We start from the raw sequence: 16071 nt of genomic DNA, 5'->3' as shown, positions 1-16071 counted from the left end.
CTATGCGGCTCGGAGCCGCATGAGTCAGCGCACGTGATGCTCCGGAATGGTCACCCCACGGCTGCTGGCTGCACGGCAAAATAGTTTTGCCGAAGAAGAATCTTACCGGATTCGGAAGCGAAAAATCAGACATCCCGCTGTCTGCAGCATTCTGCGGAGGCGCTAGTGCATTGTCTCGGATAATCCTCTGGGCCTTGCAGACTTGTGGCAAGCAACCAGACGACCGACGGCATCTCTCGCCAGCAGAACGCAGATCGTCTCGGACCACCGGCCGGAGTGCGACAGCGCAAGTCGGCACCCCCGTTCAGGCAGCCAAACTCGCGCCAGACCCGCAGCTGTCGCGCACTGAGACAACGCCGCCCGGTTATTCGGCGCAGCACCCGGCATTTGACCAGGTGGGGTCGCGGATAGCAGACCCAGACAGGAAGAGCAAGCGCGCCGACGGTGCAGGCCGCACAGAGCGCGCAAATAAAAGGAGCGGCCGCACACGTCTGCTCTGCGAATGAACGTCTACGCACACACCCCCGACAGCCCGACCCCGAGCCTGACCGGCTCGGACATGTCGTCGCAGGGCAGCAGCAGCCCATCGGCGTCGGCCAGCAGCCCGCCGTGCCTGACTGGCGCGGGCGCCTTGGCCCGGCGGCACCTGGCGCGGATCGTCAACGCGGCCCATCCGATCTCGCACAAGCACCAGCAGCACCACCAACAGCGTCTGGTCCTGCAGGACGAGACCACAGGCATGCCGATCACTATCTCGCGCGCCTTTGACTGGTCGCCTTTGCCGTGGACACGCTCCTTTGGGGACGACGACTGGTCCCGTCCGGAGCCGCCGTCTCCGCTCGACACTGCCAACGTCCCCGAGCCGGCGCGCGGCCGTGCGGCGGAGCTCGAGCACTATGGCAGCGACCGCAAGCGCGAGCGCTCGTGCGACTCGTTCCGGCTAGGATTCCAGCCGTGCAGCGAACGCGCCGACGACGACGATGACGTGGTCATCTACGACGAGCCCGAGGAGATCGAGATCGAGTACGACAGCCGCATGCGGCCGCGTCTGCGGCTGCTGACCACGTTCAAAGGTGGCTACGACCTTGAGTACATGTGACCTGGTTGGTCACGGGCCCGTGTGGTCTGTGCCTGAAATTTTGGAGTTTGGGTAGCATCTGCGGCAGCAGTGGCAGCCGCAGCGTACGGGCGGGGAATGTATATTAGCCTAATGCTTGTTTCTTGTTTTCTTGGAGATTCTATGCTGTCCCTGGTGCCGGACAGACGGGTGCGGCGCCGGCCGGCATCAAGCCGCAGGCGAGGCGCCACCAGGCGTTCGTGCAGCCAGGGCACGGGCACAGTGCATAGGCTGGCGCGGCCAGTGCATTTCACGCCGCACTGCCATTTGCAGACTGGAGCCATTTATTAAATATACATCTCAAAATTAATATACAGGGCTTCGCACTTCAAGACGATCCAAGACGATATCCAAAAGTGATGCGCCGTGTACCCGGACAACGCCTGCTTAGATGAGCAGACGCTCGATCTTGTCCTTGATCGCGTAGATCTGGGTCTTCAGCTGCGACATGTCGTTGCTGGTCACGCTGGCAGCAATGACCGGGCGGGTCACACCACAGGCACGGCCAAGAGCGATCTTCGACGGCACGAAGACGTAGGGCACGTTCTTGTCCTCGCACAGCAGGGGCAGGTGCAGGATGATCTCGATGGGCTCAGTGTCGGCGGCCATGACAATGAACTCGCTGATGCCGCGGTTGAGCGTCTTGGTGGCTGTCTGTTAGCCGTGCCCTGCGCCGCAGACTTACCCTCGTTGGCACCCTTCTTGAGCTGGTGGTAGTGGCTGCCCTGCTGGACCAGGTCCAGGATCTGCTGGCTGAGAGCAGCGTCGGCGAGCGGGAAGGCTGTAGCAGGTCAGCAACGTTCACGACAGCGACGACCGTCCAAATCAGGGCCAATTCGTCCAGGCAATTTTTTTTGCCCGGATCGATTCAGGCCCGCACACAACTTACCCTTGGGGTTCGGGGCAGACATCTTAAACAGTTGGCTAGTGGTTATAACAAAGGGTTCCTTGCAAAGCGAGCTCGCCCTTGTGGTGTTGAGTGGATAGACGGAGAGGTTGGAATCCGAGAAAATTTACGCAGTGAAGAAATTTTTATTCTTGTTTGGCAGTCGCAGGCAGGCGTGCACTTATCACGTGATACTTACCCGGGCCTTGTCAAACGGTCCCTCACCAACTCACAGTGAGTCTGCACCACGCTGATTTTTGGGCCGCTAGTCCAGCTCAAGTGACGCACAGGTCACAGCGCGGTCGCAAAAGTGACACTTTGCCTCCCGATGCGGCTCCAGGTCACAGCGTTCCGCCCAACGTCACAGAGGTACCGCGGCAGTTTGCGACTGCTTGACCTCGACCTTGGCCACCGTTGGGACCCAAGCGTCACCCAACGTTACGCACAGTCCGAGTCGTTGCGCCCTAACCTCGACACCTCGGTGCCTGACTACAACGACAACAACGGCCGGTGTGCTACCACGACCTTATGGCGCCATCGCTGCAATGGCCAAATGCCCATGCTACAAGACGTGATGGCCGACTCCCCAGTGGAGTCTTTGTGGAACCAACCAGACCGTCCGGCGATGTCCAGAGGCACGGAGACAAAAATAATGGTCCGAATGAACACTGTTCGTCGCGTACGCGGAGAACGCCGATTACGTAGACTGACGTGCCACTGGCGAACCGCCAATCCTTGGCCGACAATCGTTTTCGAAGCGCGAATACTAGCAGGCCACGAGCACGCGCTCAACGGCCAAAGCCGCTGTAGGTGGCCGGTAGCCAGATATTCAACTTACCGAAGTCCAGGGCTGCTGCGAAGTCGACCAATCGACCGCGAGCTCAAGACTGCCGGCCGCACGAGAACCAACCCCACCTCATTCTGTAGTTCTACTCCCGCCTCGAAGCTCGAGTTGTAGAGTGTCTTCGGTGCAGCTAGTCTGTTGCTTATCCGCAGCCGCAGACTGCACCGTCGCGTCGCTCATCCCACCAGCCTACACGTTTCCTATGGCTACTCCCATCAAAAAGTAGATCTGCAGCCATCTAAGCCGGCTCGCCCTGTAAACGCTTTGGGCCATAGTATGCGACAGCGTCTTCTATACAGTGTGCAGCAAAATCATGCGCCACAAGCCATCTTGGTCAGCAGCGCCCTCGGCATCAGTAGGCAGGCATCGAGGCGGTATATAAATACGTGGGTGCAAGTGGACTACGCCACGGGTGCTCAAAGACCAGTGTGTGACCTTATCAAGGCGATACGATGTCTGAGCCGCATAGAGGCGGCTATTCCTAACAGGCGGTCGATATCGGGGCAGCATCCGCGACAGTCGTCTGCTAGCATCCGATAAAGAAGGCCCCGTAAGCGTTCATGCAGCCGGGCAGGACTGCACCGGGCTCGCTGGCCGATACCCGCCCCGCAGGTATTGGCGGCGCACGTTTATCGGTCTGCCGGAACTGTGGCTGCGACGATCGTATCTGTGGCTAGTGATCTGCCACGGGCAGCCCGCGCGGCGATATGTCGCCGAAGCCACGGCCGAGCAGGCTAACGTCGGTAGGCCCGGTGGCTATCTTGTGTGCGTTTATCGCCAATCTGCGGGCCGTGTAGTCCTAGTGGTGCCGTAACGGTGTGGGCAATTGTGGACCAGCACGCGATTTCATGTCGGGGCGATTGTGGAATACGAGGTGCGCGGGCGGGTCGCAGTCTGCAGCACTCGTGTGTAGCTCCGGCTAGCCACCGTACCTGCCTGCGGCAGGCGACTACGCCTGCGCGGCCGGCCCCGGTACACGGAACGTCGAGCTAGCTTGTGGGCGGGTGCCTAATCGCGAGCCTCCGCCATGGCTTGGCCACCACCAATCGATAGTGACCGGCGCCAGGAGGCGGCTGCTCGGCCACCGGCAGCGACGCACTGCCTTTGGGGGACCACCCGCTCCAGCATTGGGCAAGCCCAGCGGTCGATAGCTGGCGCACTAGGACCGACACGAGTCGTCCTAGTCGCCCAGGCCGTGCCCGGTACCGATGTGGTTCGCTGACACACCGCAGACCCATCCCCCCGGCCGGCGGCCACGGCCAGCGCAAGGCCGCCGTCAGCCACGCTCGGCTAGCTACAGTCGGAGCCGTGCCGGTACCGGCTCCGCAGCACGCGGCCAGCAGCCCGCCGCCAAGCAGATCGGGCCCGGCGGGTGGCACCGGCTAGGGCCCGCGGGTCGGCCGCCTGCCGCTCGGGAGTCCCATAATGACCAGTATTTTATCAGCGATAGTCGCAAGCGGCACAGGTATTCCCTCGAGGTACCTCCCACCAGAGGTATCCGCACCAGTAGCAGTGGCTAACCTAGTACCGTATCTGTCCCATACCCTGCCAGAGCCCCTGTACCGGCTGCCAACGGCCAATGATAACGGACCGCCCGCTGGCCACCGACCGACGGCCGGCAGCGCCCCAGAATCAGGCCTGCGGCCATGGCCTGCGCGTCTGCGCGCCTGCGCGGCCAGATCCGGGCCCTCTGGCCATCGCCCCGCCGCCGTAGCTAGTGCTGGCCGGGCCCGCCGCGGGCCGCCGCCTGCCGCGCATCCACTGGATACGCACTGGATACGCCCGCTACCGCCGCCAGTAACCACCGCAATGGCGTACCGAGCCTAACTGCTCTTTGAGCTGGTGTACCGCCCGTCTTTATCATGCAATCAATCACCGAGGGTATATACGGTATACCCTCTAACGGGATTTAATAAGTAAATATCAGATTTGCAGCATATCTGCGCGTACATTTGAGACCGATATACTTTAAGCCAATCAGACTGTACCGATTAAGCCCAATCTAGACCCACGGCAGTGCGCGCCCTTGCTAGTCGTTACCTCCTTAGAGTTAGCTACATACTGGGTATGGCCATGATACGGGTTAGCTATTATTTGCGCCCACACTGCACAGATTCCTGATATTTATTCTTCTTCCTTTCCACTACCGACTCCTTTTACTTTTTTCTTTTCTCTTTTATATTCACTGTCGAAGTCGAATTCGTTTGCATCCATCCAAACAATCAACCAACTTTTCATCCAACCAATCATCCGAAATGGCCACTGAACTCTGGTGAGTGGATGTCTGTCGGACGGTGCGCGGTGCTGTTCTGCGGTGATATTCGGTCGAGAAGTCAACGGAGGTGAAAGTGGGGACTTCCCGAGCGAACTCGCCTCTGAGCAGCACCGCAGCCTCGCCTTTCTTTTTGAATGAATGCTAACAAACGCAGCCCTGTCTACGCTGTAAGTGACACTTGAGTGTGACGATACCTCGGCAACCTTCGCTAGTTTTTGGTGTTGTGTTGTCGATGCCGACCGCCTCCCGGGCTTCTCCGGACCCGCTTTCTGAGCTGTTCTGACCCTTCATAGCCCTTCTTCGGAGCCATGGGAGCTACCGCTTCCATTGTCTTCACCTCCTTCGGTGCTTCCTACGGAACTGCCAAGTCCGGTGTCGGCATTTGCGCTACCGCTGTCCTGAGACCCGACCTGCTCATCAAGAACATCGTCCCCGTCATTATGGCCGGTATCATTGCCATCTACGGTCTCGTCGTCTCGGTCCTTGTCTCGGACGGCCTTGCCCAGAACCAGGCTCTGTACTCTGGTTTCATCCAGCTCGGTGCCGGTCTCTCGGTCGGTCTGGCCGGTCTCGCCGCCGGTTTCGCCATCGGCATTGTCGGTGACGCCGGTGTCCGTGGCACTGCCCAGCAGCCCCGTCTCTTCGTCGGAATGATCCTCATTCTCATTTTCGCTGGTCAGTATTGGCGCAGGTCTAGAGCTAGGAGGAGGTGCTAACTATCTACAGAGGTTCTTGGTCTGTACGGTCTTATCGTCGCCCTTCTGCTTAACTCCCGTGCCACCACGGATGTTCAGTGCTAAATGCTCTAAATATGATTTCATCTCTCATATTTAGCAGCCTTTATGCGTGGACGGGTCATGATTAAGTATAGATTTAATAGAACATTTTAAAACTCCTCGGAGTTTTATTATATTTCATATGTAGAGGCGTGAATATTTAATATAACATGAAAGGGAGTGATTGGTGATGTTTTTGTAGTTAAAAATATTTTGGAATTGGAATTGATTTGGTTGAATTTGGGTGGCTTTATTGTTTGAATTTCATGATCACTTTTTTCTTATAACTTCAAAATCAAATTATCACGTCTCAAATCTCTTCTTGTCAACCTCTCAAGATGTCTACATAGTTGAATGTGTTTATGAAGGAGAGAAAAGGGTGTTGGTTGTTTGGATGATCGTTTATAATGAAATATTATGAGTGCATGTTATTCAACTGAAGTTGTATATTTCATGAATTAAATGCCCAGAATCCGTATGAATTGTTTCTATTCTGATGTTTCATGTAGCTGAATGTATGAGATTGTATGTGGTCATAAAGACGTTTTTCCAATTATTTTTTTCCCTTGATCTTCTCCGGATCCCTTGTAGACTTCGTGTGTCTTGTGTGCGGCTGGCCCCGCCGTTGTGCGGCTCATCCGCGATAAGGTCCATGTTCCAACGGTGCATTTTAAGTGGCTGTCACGCCAGTGGTCCAAGGGATCCGAACTTGTGGTCCAAATCCACTCAAACAGCCACTAGCTCTAGAGCTGACATAGTGCCATCCTCGTATTTGCTTGGGTACTCAGTACCTCCGATAACGATCTCGGGCCGTCCCGCCTTATCGGGAAACTCGCGACACCTGAGCGCTTGCGCTCCATATCTGCAGCCGCCGCTGCCATGAAGTCGTTAGAGGGAGAGACACGGGGCTAACTGTCTAAAATTGCCCGCAGGCGCGTGGCCGACAGTAAGCCAATAAATTATAGGTTACATAATGCATGCCATAATACAGAATATTACTCCAGTCTTGTCAACCACAATGTCTTTTTTACAAAGCGAGAGAGACTTTTCTTAAACTACTAGCCATGAGAGAGCGTCACTGGATCGAGCTCAATCTGTGTGTATCATGCTAATCGGTCGAGACTGTACTGGTCTTGCTCGGTTTATGGTCCAAATCTGACTCACCTACGGCTTCATCCTCTAGCATAAAATCATCGTCTTGCTCGGAGTCTTCCGTAGTCTCCTCTTCCTCAAGCGCCTTGAGTAACTTCGCTTTTTTGTGCTCCTCGCGGTCGACAATGACTTTGAAGTCCTTGTCAATAAACGGCTTCCAAACGGATTGCCGACCACGCTCGATGGGAGCAAATACAGTCACATCAGCACCCTGCTTCGGGCCCTGTTTCGTCAGACATGCTACCGTGAGGATCTTACCAGCATTCTGAGCTTGTAGGAATGTAGGCCGATCAGTTTCCGTCTCTCAGAAGAGACCTTCCACTGCTCGGCGAGTTTTTCGTCTTTGCAATATCTGTGGTCACCCACGACAGGTGCATCCAGGATGTCCGCACAGTGCTTTCGCAGCTGATGTTTGCGGCCCTCGACTAGCTCCAGCGTCACCAGGTAGTTCTTGCCGACCCTGTATCTGATGTGGAACAACGTGCGGCTAATACGTCCATTCTTGTCCGAGGTTACTATCGTACCCCGTTTGCCCTCCTGGCCCTCGTCCCATATGATCTCTGACTGGTTCGAATAATTGCCACTCACGAGCGGGCTAGTTTCCGACGGGCGAACGACAGCAGCGTACTGTACGTCAGCACCGTCTGGGAGTCAAACTTACATGTCTCTCGAACGGCATACCCTTCTTGCCGCCATGCTTCAGATATCGCGACAGTTTCTGAGCAGCCTTTGAGTTAGCAACCTTGCTAGAGTCTGATGTCATACCAATTGACTGGTGGCAACTATCATGGCCCCAGAAACGTACTGATCAAGCCGGTGCACGAGCTTGGGCTCCGTGAACGGATAGTCTTTCGGGTTCTTGTACAGCTCCGGGTGCTGCTTCCTGAGCAGAGGAAGCAGATACATACCCTCCTCCTGCCTCATTCTCACTGCCTGAGCATTCTCATCGAAGTTGATCTGCGTGTATATGCCTGACGGCTTGTTGACGACAATAAAATGACGGCTCTTATGCAGAATCGGCACGACAAATTCCTCGTGTTTGACAATGAAGTGGCTTTTCTTGGCCAGGCAGTGAGACGTAGAAAACGCCCTTGACGGCCCGACTGTCAGCGATCTCCAGCCATCGGTCAGATGGGCAACCAGAGGTCGCATTGTGTTGGCGGTCAAATTTGGTGAGGAGCACCTTAAACATAAAATTCATCGACTCGGAAAAATGGTGCTGTATTTCTCCCAGCGGTGGTAACAACACTAGCTTTGCTGGTTACTCAACAAGAACGAGCCTTGCTAGCTCAATCGGTAGAGCGTGAGACTCTTATACAAGATATCTCAAGGTTGGGGGTTCGAGCCCCCCGTGAGGCTAAATTTTTTGCATGTCTTTTCGCCGACTCAGGCGGCGACCACGCAGTGTTTCCAATACAGGGTTGTTTGATGATCTGTCTCATTATGGTGCTCTACAGAAGAATATACATAAGCTGGCACATTTTTTATGACCAAAAGAGAATGCTATAGCACAGTATTTTTAGAACTCGATGCCCTCAACGCGCAGTTCCTTTTCAACAATGGCCTTGACGAGCTCGACGTCGGGCTTCTCGACGTCTGAGACGCGCTTCTCCATGGTGGCAAACTGCTTAAACTGCTCGGGCAGGACGTCGTCGAACGAGTAACCAGCCTCGCCCTTGAGAGCATCGTTGACAGCCGCGCCGAACTTGGCCGGGTGGGCGGTGGAGAGCGAGATATAGTAGGTCTCGCCGTCGAGGCGGCGGTTGCTGGCCGCGACGCCGACGGCCGAGTGAGGGTCGAGCACGTAGCCACCGGTGGACTGGTAGGTCGCGCGGATTGTGTCGATGGTCTGGCTGTCGCTGACAGCCTCGCTCGAGAACTCCTTGAGACCACCCTGGAGGACAGACTGGGGGACCTCGAACCTGCCGGTCTTCTTGAGCTGGACCATCCAGCCGTGGAGGATCTCGCTGGCCTGGGCGTCGCTGTCGGCGACGTTCTCGCGGGCGAGGTACCAGAGAAGGCGCTCAAAGTTGCTGCTGACCAGGATATCCATGGCCGGCGAGAAGGTCTCCTTGACAGCGGCAGCAGCAGACGCGGCCGCGTGCTTCTCGTACACGCCGGTCTTCCAAAACCGGTCGAGGATGTCGTTGGCGTTGGTGGCCACGATGAGCTGGTCAATGGGCAGGCCCATGCGCTTGGCGTAGAAGCCAGCGAGGATGTCGCCAAAGTTACCGGTAGGGACGACGTAACGGACCTTCGGCTGGGCTTCGCCGGTCTTCTTGGCGAGCTGGATGTACGAGTAGAAGTAGTAGGTGATCTGGGCCAGGATGCGCGCCCAGTTGATCGAGTTGACAGCGCCAACGTGGTGCTTGTCGTTGAAGGCAACGTCGTCGAAGAGCGTCTTGACGATGTCCTGGCAGTCGTCAAAGGTGCCCTTGACGGCGAGGTTGTGCACGTTCGGGTCGACGACGGTGGTCATCTGCAGCTCCTGGATCGGCGAGACGCGGCCCTTGGGGTGCAGGATGAAGACCGAAACGTCCTTCTTGTTGCGCAGGCCGTAGATGGCCGCGCTGCCGGTGTCGCCGCTGGTGGCGCCGATGACGGTGAGCCGGTCGCGCTTGGCGCCGGCGGGCTTGGCCGCGTTCGCGCGCTGCAGGAAAAACTCGAAGAGGTTGCCGACGAACTGGAGCGCGACATCCTTGAACGCGTACGTCGGGCCGTGGAACAGCTCGAGCAGGTGCAGCTTGCGCGCCTCATCGAGGACGACCGTTGGCGTGACGTCCTTGGCCCGGAAGGTCGAGTAGCTCTTGGCGATCAGGGCCTTGAGCTCGGCCGCCGAGATCTCGGCGTCCGAGATGTACCGCGACATGACCTCGAACGCGATCTCCTCGAACGACAGGTCCGCCCAGGCCTCGAGAAAGTTCGCCGGGAGCGTGGGAATCGCCGACGGAATGAACAGACCGCCACCCGGCGCCAGGCCGCGCAGCACCGTCGCCTCAAAGCTGAGCGGTGCCGAGGACGACTGTGTCGAGAGATACTGCATAGAGGGGGTCACAGTCATGGTGCGTACGAATTGGTGAGACCGGAACGTCGATGAATTTTTTTCCTGACCTCGATCGGGCTCTGGGGGAAATTTTTAAATGAGTAATGCGACATCGGCGGCGAAACCTGCCGCCACGCACGTGGGTCACGTGACTCATCACCGCCGCACAGCGTGCGGCGCGCCGCACGGGCCCGCGCCGCACGCCGTGCGGCGGTGGCGCGTTTCCTATCTGTGGCTGACCGGAAATGCAGCCGCGCATGACGCACGGCACACCTTATAAGGCGCACGGCCCGGCCCGGCCGACACCAACCATGGAGACCGAGACTTTTGCCCTCCCCGACGACGCCAAGCGCGTCAGCAAGACGACCGTGTGCATCGGCGGCGTGAATGTGTACCTCTACGGCGTGGACGAGCTCACGCCGGCGCAGGCCGAGGACACGGTCGTGCTGATTCTGGTGCACCCCCGGACCCGGACGTATGCATACACCGAGGGCATGTCGCACGAGCTGGTGGCTCGCGAAGGCGGCAACCGGCGCGGACTGGTGTGTCTGACGTTTGACGCCCGCAACCACGGCGCGCGGATGGTGAGTGGGCCGAGGAGTGCGCTGACGCAGGTGTCGCCGTTGTCCAAGTACGTGGGCCGCAGACCGCGCTGACGACAGCCAATCGTGGTCGAACGGGAACGAGACGCATGGGTACGTGGTGCGCAGGCCGGGCTGACCGCAGCCAGGACCTCATGTCGCTGATCGGTGGGTAGACGGCCGGGCGCGCTGACGCAGACTTCACGGCGGCGGACGTCAAGATGATCATGGACTTTCTGCCCATGTACGCGCCGTTCACGGTGTCCAAGTACCTCTGCTCGGGCGTGTCGCTCGGCGGGCACGTCGTGTGGCGGCTGCTGGCGACGGACGACCGCGTGCAGTCGGCGGCGCCGGTGGTCGGGTGCCCGCGCATGACGGCGCTGCTGATGACGCGGCTGGCCAAGTTCCTCGGCGCCGAGCCGGTCGGAGATTCCAAGGAGGCCAATGCCGAGCTGCGCAAGTACCTGGCCGCGTACGACGCCGGCACGGCGGCCATCACCGGCAAGGAAATCGTCATCATGAACGGCAGCGACGACGAGACCGTGCCCGACGTCTTCACCAAGCCGTGGATCGAGGCGCACAGCGCGGCCAACACGGTCACGTACCTCTGCCAGGACGGCGTCGGGCACAAGCTGACGTGGCGCATGATGGGCATGATCGCCGGGTGGATCCACAAGTCCGTAGAGTAATGATAATGTATAGAATGCATCTATATACAACGTGCGCTGGCGCAGGCCGGCGGGCGACGCAGTCGCGGGCCATGAACAAAATCACAAAAAATACACATGCGAGTGACAGGCCGGGGCCTGGATGCTGCTAGAACCGGTGGCGCTTGGTGGCCTTGTCGGCGTCGGCGGCGTGGGCGATGCGGCGCTTGGCGCCGGCGCCCTCGTCGGCCGCGGCCGTGTCGAACACGGCCGGCTCGGGCCGCGACGCGTACGACGGCCCCAGCGGGAACGTCCGGTCGAGCTGCAGGTCCGAGCGGAAGGTGAAGGCGGCGTCCTTGGCGTGCTCGCGCACGTCCTGGGCGCGGTCCGGGCGACCGGCGTCCGACTCCTCCTCCGACGAGTCGTCCATCGGCGCCGGCTCCGGCGCGGCCGCCGCCGGCGGCGCCGGCTCGGCCGGCCGCTCGGACGCCCGCCGCACGTGCTCCTCCAAGCCCTGCTCGGACGGGATGATGCCCTCGTACAGCAGCTTCTGGGCCGTGACCCACTCCATGATGTCGCCGCCCGACACGAGCACGCCCAGCATGTCGTTCACCGCCGACATGTATCCCTCCGAGCGCGCGCGCTCCGTCTCCTGGGTGGCCGACTTGTAGAGCTTGGTCATGGCGTTGGCCGCCAGCCGGAACGTCGACAGCAGGCTCTCCTCCTCGCCGTCCTGGAGCGACGCCCGCGACGGCAGGTGCGAGTTGAGCGACGACATGTCCATCTTGATCGTGATCCGCAGCGGCTTGGCGGTCGGCGCTCTCGTCACTGGCGCTGATCCCGGTGGTGCTGGCTGCGGTGTGTGCCGCCCTTGAAAAATCTGGCCGTGATGCGGGTGCCGGGTAACGGGTTACGCCCCGGGTAAGCGATGCGGGTAACGCGTCAGCCGCGGCCGGGTTAGTGGCGCGCACCGCCACACATCGCCAACGTCGCGCGCGCCGACACGACAAGGGATTTTCCCTGCCGCCCACCCATCCCAACAGTTATCTCAAACAGCCAGCAGCATCAATCCGCGCGACCAGGCAGCGGGAACGATCAGATTGTGCCACCGGCTAGTTGTGGGAATTGAACGCGGCGCGCATCGAGACATCGGCGGCGTGCAATGCCCGGTATGGATAAGCCCTCTGGAACAAGCGCCGAGCGGGAGACGGCCGACGAGGCCTACGAATCGGTGAGTGCGCACGGCGGGGCCGGCGGTGGCGGCGACGGCGGCGGCGGCGGCGGGGCCGGCGGATCGCCAGGACGCGCCCCGCGACGCGTGAACGGCGGCTGACAGCAGGATTCGATGGTACGCGGAATGCGCGGCGCCAGCTGACGGACAGAGCGACGGCTACACGCCGGTGGCAGCGCGGCGGGCGCGCGAGCTGCAGGCCAAGCAGAAGGCGCTCAACAGCGAGAAGGTGGGTGCGCGCGCGGCGCGGCTGACGGCAGGCGGTGGACTCGGCCAGGCGGTTCAAGTACCTGATAGGCCTGACAGGTACGTGCGCGCGCGTCCGCGCTGACGGCAGACCTGTTCCGGCACTTTATCGACATCCGGTCGTCGCAGGACCCCGAGATCCGGCGGATCCTGGAGGACATCGACACGGACACCAAGGGCAAGAAGACCAAGAAGCCCGCGGTGGACCGGCGGCACCGCAAAACCGAGCAGGAGGAGGACGCCGAGCTGCTGCAGGACGAGACCGACGACGGGACCGAGGCCACGGTGTTCACCGAGTCGCCGTCGTTCATCCAGGGCCAGATGCGCGACTACCAGATCCACGGCCTGAACTGGCTGATCTCGCTGCACGAGAACGGCATCTCGGGCATTCTCGCGGACGAGATGGGCCTGGGCAAGACGCTGCAGACGATCTCGTTTCTGGGCTACCTGCGGTACAACCGCAACATCACCGGGCCGCACATCGTGATCGTGCCCAAGTCCACGCTGGACAACTGGGCGCGCGAGTTCGCCAAGTGGACGCCGGACGTGAGCGTGCTCGTGCTGCAGGGCCAGAAGGACGCCCGTGCGGCGCTGATCAACGACGAGCTCCTGGTGGGCAACTTCGACGTGTGCATCACGTCGTACGAGATGGTGATCCGCGAGAAGGCCCACCTGAAGAAGTTCGCGTGGGAGTACATCATCGTGGACGAGGCGCACCGGATCAAGAACGAGGACTCGATGCTGTCCCAGATCATCCGGATCTTCAACTCGCGCAACCGGCTGCTGATCACGGGCACGCCGCTGCAGAACAACCTGCACGAGCTGTGGGCGCTGCTCAACTTCCTGCTGCCGGACGTGTTCTCGGACTCGCAGGTGTTTGACGAGTGGTTCGAGAGCCAGAACTCGGACCAGGACACGGTCGTGCAGCAGCTGCACAAGGTGCTGCGGCCGTTCCTGCTGCGGCGCGTCAAGGCGGACGTCGAGAAGTCGCTGCTGCCGAAGAAGGAGGTCAACGTGTACATCGGCATGTCCGAGATGCAGGTCAAGTGGTACCAGAAGATCCTCGAGAAGGACATCGACGCGGTCAACGGCGCGGGCGGCAAGCGCGAGTCCAAGACGCGGCTGCTGAACATCGTGATGCAGCTGCGCAAGTGCTGCAACCACCCGTACCTGTTTGAGGGCGCCGAGCCGGGCCCGCCGTACACGACGGACGAGCACCTCGTGCAGAACGCCGGCAAGATGATCATGCTCGACCGGCTGCTCAAGCGGTTCAAGGCGCAGGGCTCGCGCGTGCTCATCTTCTCGCAGATGAGCCGGCTGCTCGACATCCTGGAGGACTACTGCATGTTCCGCGAGTACGAGTACTGCCGGATCGACGGCTCGACGGCGCACGAGGACCGGATCCAGGCCATCGACGAGTACAACAAGCCCGGGTCCGAGAAGTTTGTCTTTCTGCTGACGACGCGCGCGGGCGGGCTGGGCATCAACCTGACGACGGCCGACATCGTCGTGCTGTACGACTCGGACTGGAACCCGCAGGCGGATCTTCAGGCCATGGACCGCGCGCACCGCATCGGCCAGAAGAAGCAGGTGATGGTGTTCCGGTTCGTGACGGAGAACGCGATCGAGGAGAAGGTGCTGGAGCGCGCGGCGCAGAAGCTGCGGCTCGACCAGCTCGTCATCCAGCAGGGCCGCGCGCAGCAGCAGAACAAGGGCGCCGCGTCCAAGGACGAGCTGTTGACGATGATCCAGCACGGCGCGGAGGCCGTGTTCCAGAACGCCAAGGGCGGCACGATCACGACCGACGACGACATCGACGAGATCCTCAAGCACAGCGAGGAGCGCACGGCCGAGCTCAACACGCGGTACGCCAAGCTCGGGCTGGACGACCTGCAGAAGTTCACGTCGGACTCGGCCTACGAGTGGAACGGCGAGGACTTTGCGAAGCGCAAGCAGGGCATCGCCACGACGTGGATCAACCCGGCCAAGCGCGAGCGCAAGGAGCAGATGTACTCGGTCGACAAGTACTACAAGGGCGTGCTGCAGACGGGCAGCCGGCAGGGCACGGCGCCCAAGGCGCCCAAGGCGCCGAAGCAGATCAACATGTGAGTGTGCGCGCGGCCGCGCTGACCGCCAGCCAGGACCACCAGTTCTTCCCGCCGCGGCTGGCCGAGCTGCAGGACAAGGAGACCAACTACTTCCGCAAGCAGCAGGGCTACCGCATCCCGGTGCCGGGCGAGACCGACGAGGCCGAGACGGACGAGCGCCGGGCCGAGCGCGAGCGCGAGCAGGAGGTCATCGACACGGCCGAGCCGCTGACCGAGGCCGAGGAGGACGAGAAGAAGGATCTGATCGCCAAGGGCTTCGGCTCCTGGACCCGCCGCGACTTCTCGCTCTTCATCTCCAAGTCCGCCACGCACGGCCGCGACAACCTCGCCGCCATCGCGGCCGAGTTCGAGACCAAGACCCTGGCCGAGGTCGAGGAGTACGCCAGGGCGTTCTGGCAGCACTACAAGGAGATCGACGGCTACGAGCGGTACATCGCGCAGATCGAGACCGGCGAGGAGAAGACGCGCAAGATCGACCACCAGCAGAAGCTGCTGCGCCGCAAGATCGAGATGTACAAGGCGCCGCTGCAGCAGCTCCAGGTCCAGTACCCGCTCAACAACTCCAAGCGGGTCTACACCGAGGACGAGGACCGGTTCCTGCTCGTCCAGATCGACCGCTTCGGGCTCGACTCGGAGAACCTGTACGAGAACATCCGCGACCAGATCCGCCAGTCGCCGCTGTTCCGCTTCGACTGGTTCTTTCTGTCGCGGACGCCGATCGAGCTCGCGCGCCGCTCGGCGACGCTCATCTCGTGCGTGGTCAAGGAGCTGGACAGCGGCAAGAGCCGCGGCCGGGAGCGCGACGACGACGACGACGAGAACCCGGCCAAGAAGGGCAAGCGCTCGTCGGGGACGCCGCGGAAGTGATGTATAACCTGTAATGTATGCTTATTTTGTGTCATAGGTCAATGTATGGTTGCTACGAGCGGCGGCGGCGTGCGGCTGGGCGGCGTAGAGGGCGCGCCCGCCGGCACGCGTGCCACTGGCTGTACACGTCGCGTGCGGGCGTGCCTCCGGCGGCGACTCCGTCGAGGGTGGTGCCCTTCGGGCAGGGGGACGTCGGGTCGACGAGCCGCACGGAGTGCGGCTCGCCATATGAGCCTGCCCGCAGGGCACCACCCACCCCCCGGGCCGCGCCCCGGCGCCGCCCCCCCCCGCCCGCGGC

The 16071-nt window shown here is 60.6% G+C and overlaps 8 protein-coding genes and 1 non-coding gene across 9 annotated transcripts; 5 read left to right on the top strand and 4 right to left on the bottom strand.

The window, feature by feature from the left end:
• Nucleotides 1–1369: 1369 nt before the first annotated feature.
• Nucleotides 1370–2119, bottom strand: V1510DRAFT_423858 (50S ribosomal protein L30e-like protein). Its single transcript, XM_066934997.1, has 3 exons — nucleotides 2007–2119; nucleotides 1803–1898; nucleotides 1370–1767 (listed from the first exon to the last, which is right to left on the bottom strand). Exons 1-3 carry the CDS (start codon nucleotides 2026–2028, stop codon nucleotides 1505–1507), a joined length of 381 nt encoding a protein of 126 aa, XP_066786502.1. The 5' UTR covers nucleotides 2029–2119; the 3' UTR covers nucleotides 1370–1504.
• On the top strand, nucleotides 2029–3042 carry V1510DRAFT_301097 (uncharacterized protein). The gene has a single exon (XM_066930684.1). It carries the CDS (start codon nucleotides 2332–2334, stop codon nucleotides 2959–2961), a length of 630 nt encoding a protein of 209 aa, XP_066786501.1. The 5' UTR covers nucleotides 2029–2331; the 3' UTR covers nucleotides 2962–3042.
• A 2060-nt stretch (nucleotides 3043–5102) lies between these two features.
• On the top strand, nucleotides 5103–5922 carry V1510DRAFT_427493 (V-ATPase proteolipid subunit C-like domain-containing protein; the record flags this gene model as incomplete). The annotated part of the gene is made up of 4 exons (XM_066935210.1): nucleotides 5103–5119; nucleotides 5277–5289; nucleotides 5416–5797; nucleotides 5849–5922. 4 exons carry the CDS (start codon nucleotides 5103–5105, stop codon nucleotides 5920–5922), a joined length of 486 nt encoding a protein of 161 aa, XP_066786500.1.
• An 859-nt stretch (nucleotides 5923–6781) lies between these two features.
• On the bottom strand, nucleotides 6782–8228 carry V1510DRAFT_423848 (pseudouridine synthase). The gene is made up of 4 exons (XM_066934996.1): nucleotides 7816–8228; nucleotides 7712–7777; nucleotides 7309–7677; nucleotides 6782–7273 (listed from the first exon to the last, which is right to left on the bottom strand). Exons 1-4 carry the CDS (start codon nucleotides 8200–8202, stop codon nucleotides 7007–7009), a joined length of 1089 nt encoding a protein of 362 aa, XP_066786499.1. The 5' UTR covers nucleotides 8203–8228; the 3' UTR covers nucleotides 6782–7006.
• A 100-nt stretch (nucleotides 8229–8328) lies between these two features.
• Nucleotides 8329–8409, top strand: V1510DRAFT_t269. Its single transcript has one exon. It is a non-coding gene; the product is annotated as a tRNA-Lys (tRNA).
• Nucleotides 8329–10178, bottom strand: V1510DRAFT_423846 (tryptophan synthase beta subunit-like PLP-dependent enzyme). The gene has a single exon (XM_066934995.1). It carries the CDS (start codon nucleotides 10109–10111, stop codon nucleotides 8570–8572), a length of 1542 nt encoding a protein of 513 aa, XP_066786498.1. The 5' UTR covers nucleotides 10112–10178; the 3' UTR covers nucleotides 8329–8569.
• Nucleotides 10179–10404: 226 nt separating this feature from the next.
• Nucleotides 10405–11363, top strand: V1510DRAFT_405249 (Alpha/Beta hydrolase protein; the record flags this gene model as incomplete). Its single annotated transcript, XM_066932324.1, has 5 exons — nucleotides 10405–10677; nucleotides 10708–10724; nucleotides 10756–10788; nucleotides 10820–10842; nucleotides 10873–11363. 5 exons carry the CDS (start codon nucleotides 10405–10407, stop codon nucleotides 11361–11363), a joined length of 837 nt encoding a protein of 278 aa, XP_066786497.1.
• V1510DRAFT_423838 (uncharacterized protein) lies at nucleotides 11352–12171 on the bottom strand. The gene is made up of 2 exons (XM_066934994.1): nucleotides 11815–12171; nucleotides 11352–11719 (listed from the first exon to the last, which is right to left on the bottom strand). The coding sequence occupies exons 1-2, from the start codon at nucleotides 12103–12105 to the stop codon at nucleotides 11384–11386; spliced, it is 627 nt and encodes a 208-aa protein (XP_066786496.1). The 5' UTR covers nucleotides 12106–12171; the 3' UTR covers nucleotides 11352–11383.
• Nucleotides 12172–12349: 178 nt separating this feature from the next.
• V1510DRAFT_432320 (SNF2 family N-terminal domain-containing protein) lies at nucleotides 12350–15853 on the top strand. The gene is made up of 6 exons (XM_066935488.1): nucleotides 12350–12552; nucleotides 12661–12669; nucleotides 12704–12781; nucleotides 12813–12858; nucleotides 12890–14903; nucleotides 14936–15853. The coding sequence occupies exons 1-6, from the start codon at nucleotides 12484–12486 to the stop codon at nucleotides 15771–15773; spliced, it is 3054 nt and encodes a 1017-aa protein (XP_066786495.1). The 5' UTR covers nucleotides 12350–12483; the 3' UTR covers nucleotides 15774–15853.
• Nucleotides 15854–16071: the final 218 nt, after the last annotated feature.

The sequence above is a fragment of the Dipodascopsis tothii genome (assembly GCF_038497935.1).
Source record: "Dipodascopsis tothii strain CBS 759.85 unplaced genomic scaffold V1510scaffold_52, whole genome shotgun sequence".
Taxonomy (NCBI): Eukaryota; Fungi; Ascomycota; class Lipomycetes; order Lipomycetales; family Lipomycetaceae; genus Neoaidaea; species Neoaidaea tothii.
The sequence above is the reverse complement of the archived record's forward strand: the minus strand, read 5'-3'. Positions and strand labels throughout refer to the sequence as shown.

Bases quoted from the DNA above. Each gene is read 5' to 3' on its own strand.
- V1510DRAFT_432320 (XM_066935488.1), top strand. From the start codon at position 12,484: ATGCCCGGTATGGATAAGCCCTCTGGAACAAGCGCCGAGCGGGAGACG. The intron at 12,782-12,812 runs GTGGGTGCGCGC...GGCTGACGGCAG, and splicing joins AGGCGCTCAACAGCGAGAAG to GCGGTGGACTCGGCCAGGCG. The intron at 14,904-14,935 runs GTGAGTGTGCGC...GCTGACCGCCAG, and splicing joins GCGCCGAAGCAGATCAACAT to CCAGGACCACCAGTTCTTCC.
- V1510DRAFT_301097 (XM_066930684.1), top strand. From the start codon at position 2,332: ATGCGGCTCCAGGTCACAGCGTTCCGCCCAACGTCACAGAGGTACCGC.
- V1510DRAFT_423846 (XM_066934995.1), bottom strand. From the start codon at position 10,111: ATGACTGTGACCCCCTCTATGCAGTATCTCTCGACACAGTCGTCCTCG.
- V1510DRAFT_423838 (XM_066934994.1), bottom strand. From the start codon at position 12,105: ATGGACATGTCGTCGCTCAACTCGCACCTGCCGTCGCGGGCGTCGCTC. The intron at 11,720-11,814 runs CGGGCGTCCGAG...GGAGTCGGACGC, and splicing joins GCTTGGAGGAGCACGTGCGG to CGGTCGCCCGGACCGCGCCC.
- V1510DRAFT_423858 (XM_066934997.1), bottom strand. From the start codon at position 2,028: ATGTCTGCCCCGAACCCCAAGG. The intron at 1,899-2,006 runs GTAAGTTGTGTG...GACCTGCTACAG, and splicing joins GTCTGCCCCGAACCCCAAGG to CCTTCCCGCTCGCCGACGCT. The intron at 1,768-1,802 runs GTAAGTCTGCGG...GCTAACAGACAG, and splicing joins CAAGAAGGGTGCCAACGAGG to CCACCAAGACGCTCAACCGC.
- V1510DRAFT_423848 (XM_066934996.1), bottom strand. From the start codon at position 8,202: ATGCGACCTCTGGTTGCCCATCTGACCGATGGCTGGAGATCGCTGACA. The intron at 7,778-7,815 runs GTATGACATCAG...GCTAACTCAAAG, and splicing joins TAGTTGCCACCAGTCAATTG to GCTGCTCAGAAACTGTCGCG. The intron at 7,274-7,308 runs GTAAGATCCTCA...CTGACGAAACAG, and splicing joins CCTACAAGCTCAGAATGCTG to GGCCCGAAGCAGGGTGCTGA.